The sequence below is a fragment of the Podarcis vaucheri genome (assembly GCF_965113315.1).
Source record: "Podarcis vaucheri genome assembly, chromosome: 6".
NCBI lineage: Eukaryota > Metazoa > Chordata > Lepidosauria > Squamata > Lacertidae > Podarcis > Podarcis vaucheri.
In genome coordinates this window covers 73908951-73925786 of record NC_138764.1, presented here as the reverse complement: position 1 = coordinate 73925786, position 16836 = coordinate 73908951, and the positions used below count along the sequence as shown (strand labels likewise).

Below are 16836 nucleotides of genomic sequence, written 5' to 3'. Positions count from 1 at the left end.
TGTATTGGAAGCTTCAAATGTACTGGGAACACCAGAGCCCATTCTAGGTTTCATCAGCTGACCTGCAGCAAGTCTTCCCATCTCACTGTGCATCCAGCATGTCCAATGTGTCTCACTGTGTGTCCAGCAAAATCCACTGGGACAATTGTATTGTAACGGAATAAAAACTCTTCTCTGCAGTGCATTGGCGACCTCTGTAGGTTACCAATGCAGCATTGGTGACCTCTTTAGCAAGCATAAACACCCTTCACAAGATAGAAGAGCCTTAAAATGACTGTGCTGGGCAGCACTGCAAGGAAGTGGCCACAGGATGGCATGATAAGTGTAAACCAGAGAAAGAAGCTGCCTCTACATACTGAATGAAATAGCTACATGGGATAGTTTTTAGCTTTGCTGGTGCACGTACACAATGCAGCAGTGACAGCATATATTCCTTTGTGAGTCATGAGGAAAACCGCTGTGTAGTATATGAGTAGTCTTGAAATCTACAACTTGGGAACCATATTCCTAGCAGCTTCGTACTGAGGGATATTGGTGCAGCTATGTGTAGGAAATCTAGGATGGGCTATGTTGGGAATCTAAGGTGAGATATCCATGCAGTGAAAGTTGCTGCACACAGAAGCAGCTTAAGATACAAATAATTTACTGTTGCAGAAGATAAGGCTCAGTAAAACAGTTCTGGACATAGATATATACAGGTTGTAGGCTTTTGCAGATACAGATATATACAGATTCATACATGTATAAAGTGTGTCCATTGCTCCAAATAAACTTCAGCAGTTCAGAACAGGACAAGTGACTCCAACAGACTGATGACTCAAAGACAGTCTTAACTGCAGACTAACAAATACTACTAAGTTGACATGCATTAATCACAGATATAGTTGGGTCATCGGGGCCGTTAACATAGCAACTGGCTTGGCTGACCTTATACTTGCGATTAGTTAATCGATGGGGTGACTTACACTCATGAAGAAAATTATCCCCTTCCCATGCCTAGTTACTCCAACAGACTGATAATAGGGGAGAGGCTTAGTTTGGGTTTGGACTGTGTTAGCTAGTACATTCTCTCGTAACATCTCTGGCTGGTCTGTCTTCTGAAGGCCAAGTTCTGTCTTGGAAGGCATATGCAGTTTTATGGGCTTCTTTCTCCAGGGAGGCTTGCCAGGCACCTATGTTAATGTGCTTTTTGGTGCCAGGCAAATATCCTTTTACGTCCTCAAGCATTTAACATCTGATGAGCCTCCAGTATCTGCCTTTATTGCTGTTATTTTATGCTATTCTTTACTTATTGATTTGTTTTAATGGTTTTGTTGTTCGTAGCTTGTTAACTATCCTGGCAATGCTTACTGAAGGACAGCATACAAATTTGCAAAGTAAATAAAATGAGAGTATGTAACTGATTTGTGGAGGTTGCAGCTATGACTCATCCCACCCACCCCTAATTGGCTTTAATTCATTAGATGTGTTCTTTCTTTTAAGCATAGTCCCCACCCTCTGGGGATAACCATCAAAGCCCTCTCACATTATGAAGTTGAACATGGTTATCTACTCACAATCTACTCAGAAGTAAGGCCCATTAGATTCCATGGGCAGTATCCAACTAATGTGTTCCATCAACGCAATGAAAGCTTTGCCTGTGTACCTCCTAAATGTGTTTTAGGAGTTTCCTCAATCCTCTGGAGCAGATTTGGGGAGCATCCAGGATGGAACGGTGGGTTCCATTTGAAATGATGGAACTCATCAGTTGGATACTGGCCCATCAGACTGACTCCTAGGTTGAGTGAGTACAGGGTAACAGCGTGAAACTGTAAACAACACATTTTTCTCTGTAAGCAGTGCACCTTTAAATAACCATAGCAAGTTGTGTCTGACCTCCTGTATGTAGCAGGACATCTGAACCATTGTCTTCTGCCTTGGGCAGAACATCTCATCTTAACTGGAACACAGATGATAAGTTTTTATCTGGGTTTACTACCTTGGAATCCTGATCCCCAATTATTCTTTCCATATTCCTCTGGAGTGCTCAACCAGGGTATGGGGTAGCTTGTTCTCAGGCGCAGACTGCACTGCTTTTGCAGAGCTATGTGTATAAAAGGGGGAAAGGTCATTACTCAGCAGTAGAGCAGAAGGTCCCAATCTCAATCCCTGGTGTCTTGAGGTAGGGCTGGGAAGGACCCCTCTCTGTAGATAGTACTGAGCTAAATGGATCTGAATTCATCATTATCATCATTATTACCACCACCATATTTTATTATGGTGCCATTACCTGCCATTCGCCCTAAGGTCCCAGGGAAAATTACAACATTAAAGCACAATATTAAAAACAGTTTAAAACAACGGGCAATCATTAAAACACAGTGGTTCCTAAAAATATACACAACAGCTTTCTATGTTCCTTTTTAAAAACCTTGGGGATACTTTAGCTTCTTGCTTTTTTCTCCCATGCAGATGGCGATGTTGCTGAAGCTCCAGGAAGCAGCCAACTATATTGAGTCTCCCGACCGAGAAACCCTGGACCCCAATGTGCAGTCAACACTCTAAAGGTGACTGGATCAGGATGGGACGGAGACTGGAGTGAGCTGGTCTCGGCTGCCTTCGCTCCTCGTTCTTCTTTGTTTTCTTTTGTATCTGGAACCTGTGGTTTGGAACAGAACACCACAGATGGACGATGGAGGAGGCCGCTTGACCCTCCGCTGCAAGATACTGCTCCCCCACCCCCCAATGAGTTTGGTGGTAGGAGAATGATGATTTTTATTCTTAGGCTTTTTGCCTCTATCATAAACTCCTGGGCTTTGCAGTATGGCTGGGTGGGTGGTGGTGGTGGGACATTACTAAATCCCTCGGATCCAGGGTTCCCAGCATCGGAGTTCCTGGGTAGGGTAAAGACTCGAGACCTTGTGGAACTGGCCACTGCATTGTTTGCAGGGCAATGCCAGCGGGCAGGGCAACAGACAAGTTTGTGGTTCCCTAACATGAGGATCTTTTTTTAAAAAAAAAGTAAAGAAAAGCAAAAACCCAGAAAGGAACCTGGAAGTATCTGAGTAGAAGAGTCGCCGCTGCAGCAATCCAGCTGTTGCCGTAACTGTTTCCCCTCCGGATGCTTCCCTACCACAACAAACATAGGCAAAGGCCTAGGACTGTTAACTCTGTCTTTGTACCCTCCTTATTTAATCTGCATGATCGTCCTTTTACATTCAGACTTCCAATAAACTCTGCATTGTTTTTCCCCCTTTTATTTTATTTTGGTTAAGCTGGGCCATTCCTTTTTGGGGTTTTTTTGGTTCTAGGAATTCTGTTTCGGTTTTTAATCACCTGGTACTAGTTTCGCAGGGAGGAGCCACTTGGTTTCTTAGAGGGTTTTTTTGTTTGTTTTGTTTTGGTTTTTGTTCAGTTCACCTTTTCTCTGTTCTACCACTCTGTAAATTCCATCACAGTGGTCCCTCCAAACTGAAATTGGTGCTGACTGGATGACCTCCAGTAACCAAACTCGCCTGTGGGTCCTTGCAGCTTGCATCAGATGCACACAGGGTTGAATCAGCAGCACAGCCTTCTCAAAGATGCACAACCTGCTGGATGGGCTCCCCTTCCTGTCCCCTTCTTTTATCATTCCATTCCTGAAAGCACAAGAGGCCTACCAGACTGGGACCAAAGAAAGAGCAGCGGGGCAGAGGATGCTCTGCTGTGGTCCTCACTTGCGCAGCAAAACCATCAAATGCCTCCAGAGCTAAAGATGTCTCCCAACTTTGCCCAAATACTGACCTTTCCTCTGCTCACCTTGCAGAGAGAAAGGGAGGAGGGGGTAGATAACTTTCAAGAGAGTGAAAATGTAGCACTCTTAAATGTTCAGTTTTAGGGTGTCGCTTGCTTGATTTCCAAACAAGGAGCCATCCACGAAGTGACCCAAATCAAGCAGAGATCTACTTCCACCCTGGTGCTGTCAGCTGCCTTAACCAGTACAAAGTAGTGCTCTGATTTAGGTTAGATCTACTTTCCTATACAGGTGGAGATAGTTGGATTAGACGTATACAACTGCCACGCCCTTTTGCCTTTTGGTTCTAGAATGTGACTTCCCTTAGGTGAGTTTACGTGCATTTTCTATTGGGGGTGGGGAGTCACAAAGCCCTCTCTGAGAGCAAAGTTCACGACATGTTTCATGAGCTCCTCAACCTCCTTGGCCCTGATCAACAACTAGTTTTCCTGAAGGGCCAGTTTAAAAGCAAAGTTAGCAGTGCAAAGCCAACATAAGCAGCAGTTACCATCTTACCAATTCAGACACCAGTTTTAGAAACCTGTGGCTTGGATAAAATAAGGGGGGACGTCTGAATCTAGTTTCCATGGCATTTTTTTTTTTTTTTTTTTAGAGAAGGTTGGAATTACATCACTTAGCCAGAAGCCAAATAATTGTTAGTTTCTCCATAACACAGGTCCTGGCTTTTTCAACTCAAGTATTGTAGGAGTTCATTTCATAGTGCAGCAGAATATATACAGCACAATGCAGGGAACAGGATTTCAGCTCTCCTGATATAAACTAATAGGCTTTACTCTATGCAGTATTCACTTCCTATCTAGTGTTTAGTTTTACTAATATGCTGATCTAACCATCAGCTCCTCACTCTTCTTATGATGCAGAAGCCACTAGGGTTTATTTTATGCTAAATGATTAATAACAGGATTCATGGATAGATACACTGTGCCAAATACCTCAAGGATCGCAGCTGATATCACTCAAGGTCCTACTTAGTCCCATGTGATTCTTAGCATTTATTTAATAGCATTTTTATCCTGCTCCTTAGCCTAAAGGGAGCTTCCAGGGCAACTTACAAAAACCAGTACTTACACAGTCCCTGCCCCCAGGCTTGCAACTGGAAGAGATGTAACACACAAGGAAAAGGGGATGGGGTAGAAGAGGAAAGTAGGCAAACTCAAGCACCAGTTCTTAAAGTTATAGTTCTTTTATAGCTACCAGCTAGAATAGGAAAGAGTTCTGGCAGCCTGACTGAGTAATGGCTAAAGGATGGCCGGAGGCAGCTGGTCTCCCAGGAGAGGTGATGGGATAGTCTTGTTTTGCTTCTCACCCTCTGCTCTGCAGCCTAATGGAGCTGCTGCCACTTGCAGACATTTGAGTGAGAATTCCCATATTTTCAGTATTTCCACTGCAATCTTGAGGTCTAGAAATTGTGCTTTCTAAAAGTGAGAATGAAGATTCTTAGGACTCTAGATTATGTGCCACGTCCTGCACTTGCTGAGTCATTGTACAGAATGTATATAATTTTAGTCCCCCTGCCCAATTTTTGCCAGAATGAGCCTCCTGAAGTCAATGCTCATTTGTTTTCCTTGTGTAACTATTATGGAATCCTGCAACAAAATGTTGCAGTGTGGAGTTCTCATTCCCTCTCCCTCAGTTTTTAATTCTTCTCTCCCACAACAGTCAGCATTTGGTGCCCACTGAGCATCCTCATTCCTCAGTGGACATTTTTCCTCTCTTAAAATATTTTTTGTACTTCAAACATTGGGGTTCCCTCCATCGTATGGGTGGATCCCTCTATCTCTTGCTTGAATGGGGCCGTTTTGGCTACATAAGAATCCACACTAGGAGAATGGGTTTATCATCCGCATCTAGGATGTCATTAATGTATAGTCAGCCTGCAGTGAAGGTACAAGTGGCACAAGCAGCAGGTATGCTCTGACATGCTTGGCAAAGAAGACAAAATGCCTTTGGGCCCAGCTGTGGCTGAATCAGGCTTGCAGGTTGTCTTGCCTCGCCAGTACTGCCTGCTCCTTGGCTCAGCAGCTGAGAGCCAAAAGCAAACATAAGGAACCAGTGGCTGCAGGAAGACTGGAGAGAGACAGACAGAGACAGAGAATCGACTAGAATGGTGCTTCCTCTCTCAAATTTTGCATTTGAGTTTGTTGCACAATTGCCAAAAAGTTTGGCCAGCACCGTAGTAATTAATTACAAGTGGTGAAGAAATTAAGTGCAGAACTCAATGGAAGATTTTGCAGCACTTTTCTTTGAGCCAAAAGAACTAAATGACAAATTGCTTGGCATAAAGTAGGACTGTGTAATATACAAAAGCGACATTCCTGGCTTTCTGTTTCTTCATTGCAGACACTGTTCTTCTCACCCAACCCAAGTTTACACACATGCGTACACACACACACACACCTTCTAGCAGCTGCCTCATATTGTGTTGTTTCAGCTGGGTTTTCATGGCGAACAAAACAGCAGGGAGTAGTGGTGTTGTACTCAAATGTTGTATGAATGCACAACAAATTTAACAGGGGTTTTTCTGGGGTTAGTGTTAATTGTCTCTGCCGTTATTGCAAACAGGCTTTGATCTAGTCTCCTGACCTTTTTGAGGTCTCTCTGTCTTTTCTTTCAAGCAGAATGTATTCTACTGGTGTGGCCAAGGGAGTCTTCTAGGAGCTTGCCCATTTGCTGCTAAAATCTCTCCCCTCCCCAATCTGAATAGGGGATGGAAAAAGTAGCAAGGAGAAGTGGTTCAGTATAGACAAGCATTCATTCTCCAGTTGTATCTTCCTCAGTGACCTTATGCACAAGCAGGGGAAGGTGGGGGAGCCTTATGAGCAGTACAGAGCACTGTATGATCTTATCACAAGGATGGGTGGGTTTTCATCCAAGGCAAAGAGGGGGGTGCTCTGTTGGGGAAAGGCTCTTGTGCTTTTGAATTGAAGTTGTGCTGCTGTCACACTGTGCTGATCTGAGCAAAAATGCAGCTTGAATGATGAGACTGGAGTTGCCCATGGTGCTGAAACTGCCTTAATTGTCACAATTTCAAGGAAGGGGAGCCCCTAGCCATGAACTGGTGGATCTTGCCACAGACCAAGCCTGTTGTGGCCTTCTAAACCCAGCCCACATTTAATATCTCCTGCCTTCAGCACAAGAAGCCCAGGAAGAGAAGGTGGAGGTCACACTTAACCACTTCTTTGCTGAGCTTGTTTCTGGTCCCATCAGTCACAGTGCTTGCTGTTTGGAATGCCTTTAGGTGGTCAGCTCAGTAAATAGTATGGCAGGTGTCTTTCATCCCAAGACACCTAGATGACATGAAGAAAACCACCCTTCTGTCCCTGCTTACTTACATACCACTACAGATGGTTAGTCCGCAACCAATGGAGACTTTGGTTTCTTGGGTATAAGACTAGGCTAAGTGTTCCACTCACTTCAGAGTCAAATGGGTCTAGCTAGCCAAATGACTTCAGAAGATCACAGCCATGTTTACGTATTAGCAGGGTCCAGGGCCAAGGCAGTCACTTCTGTTAGAATCTAAATTTCTCTTTGAGAGATAGGAAAGAAGCCAGGAAAAGGACTATTTCGTTTCCAAATCAGGCTAGAACCGACCAAATTTACATTACCAAACAGAAAGGTTACTGGCTTTTCCATCAAAGGAGGAGTCTCCAGGATCTTGGGTTTTAGACAAGAAGCCTCTTCTAACCCCCAAAACCGATTTGGAAGAAAATGGCTTCTTTTCCTCTACCTCCCTCCCTCCCATGAGGGATGAGAGGCAATGGGAGAGAAGCAGTAAGGGTGATAGCTTGGCTACTCTCAATCCAACAGCTTCTGCCTAATATGAGGAGGTAGCTGAGCCACCAGTGGCATTCAATCCCAGCTTCCTGCTCCCATTGCCTTTGCTGGGGCAAGCACCCTCCTCCACCCTCTGGCAAGGGATTTGCCCACCCCACCTCATCTTAAAGGGAATAGCATCTCCCCCTTGCTCACACCTCACAGTGGTGAGCACCCAGTTTACTGCATCTGCAGAGGTGCAGCCTAAGTATTGAAGCAGCCCCACTTCATTTCCTCTCTGCAGTTGGGAAGTGGATATGGAAAGGCTCCCCCTCACACTAGGATGTTCATCCCTACCTTTAGCATTTTGCAGGTCCCTTCCTTACAGGCTCCCTGTTTCACACCTCCCATTTCTCTCTTGATGTGGTTTGGACATTCTCCCATCCTATTGCACAGGGTTATAAATAGACATTCCACTACAACAGAGGTCATGGATTTAAATCTACCTGGCCATCTTCAGCACTTGGCAAAAAGACATTGGGAATTCCCAATCCAGGAAACTCAAGGATTTCAGATGCATCCAGGTTTGGGTCCTCACCACATTTGCTCTGGGCATTCAGCTGAAAAAAAATTACCATGTGCACAAGGCTCTGGGTCCCATTGTGATCCCTAGCAGGCATTCCAAAAGAACCTTCCTACCCAACCTTTTTGCAGATGGCACCAAGCACAACCCAGCCATTCAGCCTTTATCAATATCAGGAGTGTGCTATCACATTATGTAAAGCTTGAGAAAGATACCATTGTCATCCACATGGCATCTGTAAGTTATGGGAATTGTATCCAGGGATCATGGCTTGGTACAACTCCCACCCTCGCCCCCGCCTTCCTTTTAATGGCCAGCTTGCAGGGCAACTCGACCATTCAAATATGTATGTATAAATTTTCTCAAGGATAGATCCATGTTAACCGTACTGCAAGAGATTCCAGCCAATTGGCCTGTGCAGATCTAAGGTGCTTGTTTCTCTTTGTATAACTATATACATATGTACATACATATCCTGTTTAATGTAATTGAAACCTTGGAGCTGTCCGTTTGCTCTGGAACCCAGCAGGTGGTGTGATGGGCTTGGACGATGGGAGAAGGTGAATGCTGGCTGGTTTAAGGCAAGCAATTCTACTGAAAATTTCAATTGCATGGGAATAGTCCTGTATAAACAAGCTGTCACCGTCAATTGAATAGGTGCTATGTATGTCCTCAGATTATATAAATTAGTATTTAATTCAGGTTTAAATTTTATGTAGAAAAGGCACAGAGCAGCCTAGAGAAAGAACAATAGCCTCAGCTTGATTAGTTTAGCCATATAGCAGACAATGCAACATTCTTTAGCCTCTTTCTCAAACTTCTTTTCAGTGTTTAAAAAGTCCTTGGTGTGTCACTTTCCAAGCCGCCTTTATTTGACTCATCCATACCAGGTCTTTGCAAACCTCTCCTTGCTGAAGTTCCCATTACAAATGTCCTTCTTGCCTAGGACTTGTGTTCTGCCAACAATGACAGAGGAGACTTGATCTCAATCTCTCTCTGGAGTCCCTTTAGCAAGTTGCTAATACTGAACTCTGCATTATGTATAATCCCAGTTTTATCCAGGCACTTTAGTCGGAGCTATTTCCTTTGCATTATTCATGTCTATAGTCCTACTAGAAAACTTAACTTGAAAGACGTTCACCTAATGAACAGAAAAGGGGAGCAGGGAAAGGAGCCCCCAGAAGGATAAATGGGGGATTTCTTGTATTGCAGTACTATTCATATGCAATACTAAATTCACAGAAATTCTGTAAGAGCTACAGCTGAAATAATTCTCAATTCATGAACCTCTTTCATTTTAGTACTTAATTGCAGAGTTTACCTTTCCCCCTAAAGAGTGGTCATTTATTGCTTACCAGTTGTGGTAAGGATCAGGACTTTGGCATGTAGGTGTCTGCTTAGATGCTGCTACTTTCTCTAGAAAACATGAAGGACCATCATAACCTGGCATGCATTGCAATTGTAGCTGTTAACAAGAGTTTCCAAGCAGAACCCAGCTGCACTTATCAACGACCACAGTAACTAGCAAAGAGTGGTTTCCAGTTCTTCCATGCACTGAAGTGTCTATTCCTTCACGTCCCATTTTTATACTCCTGCCCTCATTGAGTTTACACATCACTCTGGTCTAACCAAAGTTACAAAGAGACCTGCCAGTGTAAGTTCATAAATCATTTAAGACCGAGCCACTAGCAATCTGGCCCCCAAATCTCAGCAATTCAGAGGTACCTTTGCAACCTGATTTTGTGCATGCATGCTTACTCAGATGCAAGTCCCACTGAGTTAAATGTGACTTACGCTGAAGTAAGTGTGCCATAAAGAGCTAACAGAATTTGCATTAAGCCAGCCAGAGGTAGGACGACGTGCACAGCCTGGTCGGTTTCTCTGCCCTCTGTCCAGTCAGGATCAGCCTTGTCTTCATGTTTTGGTGCTCTCTCTCTCTCTCTCTCTCCCTCCTCCTTTCCCACGCTGTTCCTCTTCCTCCTTGCTGGGTTTCCTTGAAACTGCAATTTTCTCGCTGAGCACCCAACCCCTCAAACACCCTGTTGTATTGGGGCTATTTTGCACAGTGATGTACAAGATGCCAGGCCTCGTGTCGGCTTTGGCACAAAAGTTCCTCATTTGCCTTTTTTCTTTGGTTGTTTTGCTCTTGTAGGATAAGAATATACTGTAAATAACCTGTAACTGAATGGCCTGAATGAATCTGGGGGACCAGCCATGGGGGCTGGGCCCTGTGTCTGTGAAGCGTCATGCTGGAGTTTTTTCTTTTCTTTTTTGTACTACGTGTGAGTAACTGTGCTGTGCTGACTCATTTCTGATTGTATGATGTACACCTCCCAGCAGTTGCAATGGGCCAGTGGGACAGGGTGGGAACAAAATGCCTTCTAATAATAGGAGTTGGCCTCCCTCATCTCTCTCGCTGCTCACTCTGCATTTGCTCAATACTTTTCACAAAGTTGCAGAGTCCAATCAAGTAAGGCTATCACAATAAGATTAGACAGCTCAGTGTTTTCTTCTTAGCCACTCTCTCTCTTTGTACTGGTGCTATCGTAACAGTTTTTGCAGAGCAGAAGAGCTCTGCCAATCAGTTATAGTTGAGCAGGATGAAGTGGTAGGTCTTGATCCCTATAAGCAGGCTAGGATATTGAGTGGGAGGTCCTGCTGGAATCAGGTTAATTCACAATGAATTGGGGATGGACACTAAATATCCAGGACTTTCCCATCCCCATTTAGTTCTTGCTTTCTGCTTTTGTATGTTTTGGCTTATGCTCTGTGAAACCTTCAGAGACTGGGTGGTTTAGTTTATCACATTGAATTGTTAATAACACTAAGTACATTGCAGGATGTTGTTAGGTAGAGGATAGGAACGCCACAACTTTGCACATTTTAAGTATATGACGATTTGAAATAACCCTGTTGAGTTTGAACTTTTGTTTAAAATGAAAAAAATAACTTTGTACATGCTTCAGATGGCTAAAACATGACCAGTCATTGCTCCTAGTAGGGCAAGGCAGCCATCTTAAATTCACATCTTATCTGTCTCCTACCCTGCCTATGAGCCACATCATTAATTAAACCTACACTTTTATGTATTGAGTTCAACCCATTATTATATTTTTTCTTCCCAGATGTATCAGATGTATTACAGTGCAACTTGATGCATATTTGCTCAGAAGTAACTGCTGCTGCATTGGGGCATGGGAGGAGAGCTTGATTCCCAGAAAGTATGTTTAGGATTCAGGCTAATCTTAGGAGCACTTCCACCATGAGGCTGTATCCTGGACAAATCTTCCAAATTGTGACCTGGTCACGATTCCTAAGACCAGTTTGTCATTCCAAAATGAAGTCAAAAACATAATTTTTTTGAACCAGATCATTTCTATCCAAAAAGAGGTTTTAAGCCAGTTGTGTTGGGAGCATTTTTGTAGCCAGAAATTTTTGTTTCTCTTCATGCTGAAATGTCTTTTTGATGGTTCTAGGCAAAATGCACATGACTCTGCAACACATATTCCATTCACACAGCTCACAAAGTATCTCCAAGCTTTGAGCGTCTCATGACTTCCACCATGATGAACTCTGCTCTGTAATGTGGAAGGCAAAAGGGTGGGCTTTCACTGGAGTAAATAGGACCTTATTTCCATCATTGCTATTACAAATACAGACAGGCCCATTGGTTGCAAGTCTCAGAGAGCAGAATTTTAAAATTTATTAAAGTGCCTGCTTTTTTGAAAAGATGCAGTTTTAGAATATTAACAGGCTGTCCAAAAAATATTGTTCATTTTTAAGGTGCCACAACCCTCCCCCCCAAAAAAATAAAATAAAAACAAGGCTACCCTTCTGGCAATAGTTACAAAAGCATTGTAAACAATATTGTCAACCAAAATCCTGCCAGAAAAGGTGTGTCTTGCACTCTGTCAGAAACCTTTTCTTTCAGGAATGAATTCAAAGAATAAGAGCAGGGGAAACTGCTGTGAAGGCCTGGCTTGTGACTCATCGTCCAAATCTCATGCAGAGGTGGCACAGACAGTAATGTCTGCTGCATAGAAATCAGCACCCACCCGGCTTAAACAGAGCGAGAGACTGCATTCACATTTAACTTTTAAAACCAGCACCTTGAATTGGGTCTGGAAGCAAATTGGCAAGCAGTGCAGCCTCCCAACACCCATTAGGAGATCTGCCGCAGGAATCCGCACCAATTGAAGCTTCTGTGTCATCTTCAAGGGCAACCCAACATAGAGCGGCATTGCTGTAATAAACCAAGTTGCAGAAGCATGGATCAGCACGGCAAGGTGTGACATGTCCAGAAAATGAAAATGTTTCTTCTGAGCCAAAGATGGGGGGATAACTCTAACCTGCTTCTCAAGAAGCAGTTCTGGGTTCAGGAGTACCCTCCAGGCTTTTACCTGCCCAGATAGGATTATAGAGATCCTACAACCATTTGCCCTTCCCTGTCCACCTTGCCTCTGGCTTGTCAATTGTAACCTGTTATCCACTATTCCCTTTACTGCACCTTCCAAACTCAAAAGTGTTTGAGCAACAACAAGCCTGTAAAGGAGGGTGCCTTATAAGACTCCTCTCTGCAAGTTTATTATGTGATCTTTGTGATCATTGGCTTATGGCTAAGGCTGCAACTGGTGTACATACATCACTTGAGAATCTCATTTCAGTTGGTGGAATTTACTTCTGAGTAAACGTCGTTGCAATGCAAGTATGTTTGTAGTAGAAAACACAATATGGCAGTAACAGAACTCAAACATTTAAGTGGATATCCAAAATGGAGAGGAGAGTGGAACCAGGGAGGAGGGAGAAAGAATCAGCATCAGCCTATCAACCTGTCTCTGGTAAGTGTATTAACATGGTGGCATAGGCCTTAGCTTCGTTCCTTAGTTGAGTGAGCTGGCCAACCAACATAAAAAAACATGTGCCCTCTAAACACTACTTGCCCCACAAAATGAAAGCAAGCTGAGGAATGATTTTAGTCTGATTAGAAATTATAACTGAGAATGCTTCCAGCTAGGGACTTGGCATTGTGACCAAGTCATACAGACATTCCAAATGGGTTGCTCACAACAGGTTATTATAACTTACTAGATTTCCGCTGGGAAGGGTAAATCTGGATTAAAGGGTGTGTGTGAAATAAGGACAGACATATAGAGGCTAGTGAGTCATGGATGCTGCAGAAAATACCCATGCATGAGGAGCACCCATCCCACAATAATCACCCATCTGGAAGAACCCTGAAGCTAGCACTGTAAATGACTGAAGCCAAGAACAATTCCTTGATAAACCTGAAAAGATTAAAAGGAAGCATGCAGGAGCTGGAGCCCGTGGTTGTTGCCAAAAACCAGGGGTTGTCTCTAATGGATTTCAGCTGGTCATAAACACAGGAAGTTGCCTTGGTCCATCTGCTCTAGTGCAGTTTACTCTGACTGTCAGCAGATTTCCAGGTTTCGCATGGAGATCTTTCTCTGTGCCTAGAATGCCTAGCTGACATCCCGCTATCTGAGCTGTGGCACTTGTTCTCAGCTACAGGACCTTGTGGTTTCAAATGCAGAGAAACCCAGGTTCCCTCATTCCACACACCCCTTTTGCAGTCTAGTATCCAGATAGAAGCAAGTCTTTTACTGGGCAAGAGCAGAGGAGACCCAGCAGCAGCGCTGAGAGTAAATTGCACAAAGAACAATGGGATGGATGCCAAAAACCAAGGGTTGGAGTGGATGTCTTGCATGCTACTCAGCAGCAAATGAAGAGGGAGAGAGAAGAGGCCAGACTTTAATGCTATTCCAGCTTCAACCTTATATTGCAAAAAACGAAATAAAATGGGGAAATTGGGAATTTCATCCATCTGATCATGAAACTCCAAAGGGCAAAGCTGGATGGTCCCTAGTGGCTCCTTCCCAGGGGCGTTGGTGCTAAGTAGCTGGGGGTTTCAGTCCCATGGAAAGCTAGAAGGAGGTTGCTGGAACACTGATAATTGCACTAATTCATCAATCCATCGGCAAACGTAGCATCCCTTCCCCGTCGTCCCTGCCAAAGACGTGTCACCCTTCTGCTTTTGCCAAGTCTCGAAGGTCTTGGCTCGGGGTGAAGCTGGGATAGCACCAAAGTCTAGGGTCTCCTTGGCTCATAAGCTACTGCTGACTGGTGGCCCAAACCTTACAATTTTAGCTTTTTTCTAATTAAAAATGCATTTTTTAAAAAAATTAAAAAGTGAAAGAATTCCTGTTTTAGAAGAGCTGTGTACTTGACGGATTCTGTGTTTCTTAAATGCATGGTGTTCCTTCCAGGGGGTTTTATAGCACTTTTTAAATTTCTCGGAAGATTTTTTGGTCCCAGTTTCTATGCTACCTTCTTTCTCTTTCTCTCTGTCTCTCGCCTTTTGTTTTGGTCTCTTTCTTTTGCGGAAACAGTTCTTTGTAAACCTGCAATCTGTTTTATACCTGATGTAGACAAAATTGAAATCAAAAATTCCAGATGTTGTACATAGCTGCGGAAACAATCACGGGGAACAACTGCCATCTGGACTGTTTCCAACATAGACCATTTGTACTTGTGGTTTTAAAAAAAGAAAAGAAGCCAGGAAAAGGCTTTAAAAGCAAAATAAAAATTAAAAATAAATTAATTAAAAATCATCAACAAAGTAAAGTAACAGCCCTCTTCACCAACTCATCTGTCTCTACTAAGCTGCTCATTCCATGCAGCATGTTCCTTCTGGGTCTGTCAGTCTGTCATAACACCATTTGAAGTTTAAATAAAGTGATCTCCTGTGTTGCCTGAATGTTGATCCTCTCTGTTTGGAAGAATGCTGACAAGAACCAGAGTCCTCTCCCTTTGATCAACACGATGGAATCATGTGGCACAAGGGATCTCAGGGTGCTGCCCACCTGGGCTTGTACCATTTCAAAATGGGGGGCGGGGGGGGCAGTATATGCATAATGGCTCCCTACCATCTACATGCACATAGGTAAGTAGCACGGCCAGGAGAAGATAAGACTAGAAACTGAGACACTAGTTTTCCATGGAGATTTATGAAGAGCATCCAGCACCATAGTTTCCCACCTTGTGTCTGGAAGTGGTACAATTCAAGGACAACCTGGTTCTTTTTAACCTGGAGCTAATTTCTGGTTCCCTTACTAGTTGCGGTTGCCTAGGGGCTGATTGTGTGTGGCTATGTGTCTGTCTTCATCCCATTACCTTCTTCTGTTCTGTAATCCAAATGCTGCCCTGTAATCAGTGCTTTAGCAAAGCAGAAATGGCACTAGGGGAAAATGCAGTTCTCAGACTTGTTTCAGAACAGCCATGGCGACATCTTCTGCTGGAGGACCAGCATAATCGGCAGACCCTCCTTGCCTTAGGCAAGCGAATTGAGTGATAATGAGGCTGTCAATTTTTTCTACTATGTTTTATCAGATTAGCATGGAGCTGGGGTGCAGAATCACTAGCCCTTCAGATGTTGCTGGAGTGCAGTTCCCCTTATCTGTGACCATTGACCATGCTAGTTGGGGGTGATGAGAGGTAGAATCCAACAATAGTTGGATTTAGGGGTCAGTTCCTCCACCCCTAGCATAGGGAAAGAATTAGAAAAAAATGAGGAGGCTGGATACATCTTCGTCTTTTGTTTGATGCAGTTCCTACTTCACACCAACACTTCTTTTGCAAATTTGCATTTCAAATTAAACCTAAAGCTTTCATTTCAGCTGGCTGGAGGTTTTGTTGTTGTTAAAGCTCAATAGGTTGGTTTACAAATTGAAACTGTGCTCTCAGAAGCAAGCACCTCTGAGTTCAGTGGAGCTTATTCCCAGGTAACTATGATTGTAATCACGCTACATGAGTAACATAAACAGGTCTTCCCAATCATACTCAAACATGCTAACCACTACACCACACCTTTTTATCATATATAATATAAAGTGGCAAGTGGGGTGCAACACTGTTATGTCTTGGACCCATTGTTCAACATATTTATAAATGACTTGGATAGTGGAATGAAGGGATGTTCAACATATCTGCAGATGACACCAAACATGGAGGGGTAGATAAGGCCACAGAATTGGTAATCAATATGGCCTTAACAGGTTGGAGAGCTGGGCCAAAACTAACAGAGTGAATGTAAGGTTCTACACTTAGGCAGGAAGAACCACTTGCACCAATGGGGGACACTTGGCTTGCCAGTAGTATATGGGGAAAGGATCTAGGGGTCTTAGTAGACCACAAGCTTAACATGAGTCAACAGTGTGATGCAGCAGCAAAAAAAGGTCAATGATCTTCCTGGCTGCATCAACAGAAGTATAGTGTCCTGATAAAGGGAAGTCATAATACCACTCTATTCTGCCTTGGTCAGACAACACCTGGAGTCCTGTGTCCAATTCTGGACACCACAGTTTAAGAAGGATATTGACAAGCTGGAACATGTGCAAAGGAGAATGACCAAGATGAGCAAGAGTCTGGAAACGGAGCCATATGAAGAATGTTTGAGGGAACTAGGTATGTTAAATCTGGATAAGAGAAGGCTTAGAGGAGACATGATAGCCATCTTTAGAAATCTAAAGGGCTATTACATGGAAGATGGAGCAAACTTGTTTTCTCCTGCTCCAGAGGGTAGGACCTAAACCAATGGATTCAAGTTACACACAAAAAAGATACTGACTGACGTTCTGACAGTAAGAGCTGTTTGACAAAAGTGGAATGAACTTCCTTGGAAGGTGGTGGAACCTTTCTAAGCTTACTCTGT

The 16836-nt window shown here is 43.6% G+C and overlaps 1 protein-coding gene across 11 annotated transcripts in view; it reads left to right on the top strand.

Moving 5' to 3' along the window:
- The window catches only part of NAV1 (neuron navigator 1), a 279830-nt gene extending 264947 nt beyond the window's left edge, over positions 1-14883 (top strand). For all 11 annotated transcript variants that reach the window (XM_082227392.1, XM_082227391.1, XM_082227390.1 and 8 more), the window contains one exon: positions 2452-14883. In XM_082227392.1, coding sequence (XP_082083518.1) covers positions 2452-2544 — 93 coding nt within the window. In that variant the 3' untranslated portion in view covers positions 2545-14883. The remainder of the gene's footprint in view (positions 1-2451) is intronic.
- The last annotated feature ends 1953 nt before the right edge of the window (positions 14884-16836 follow it).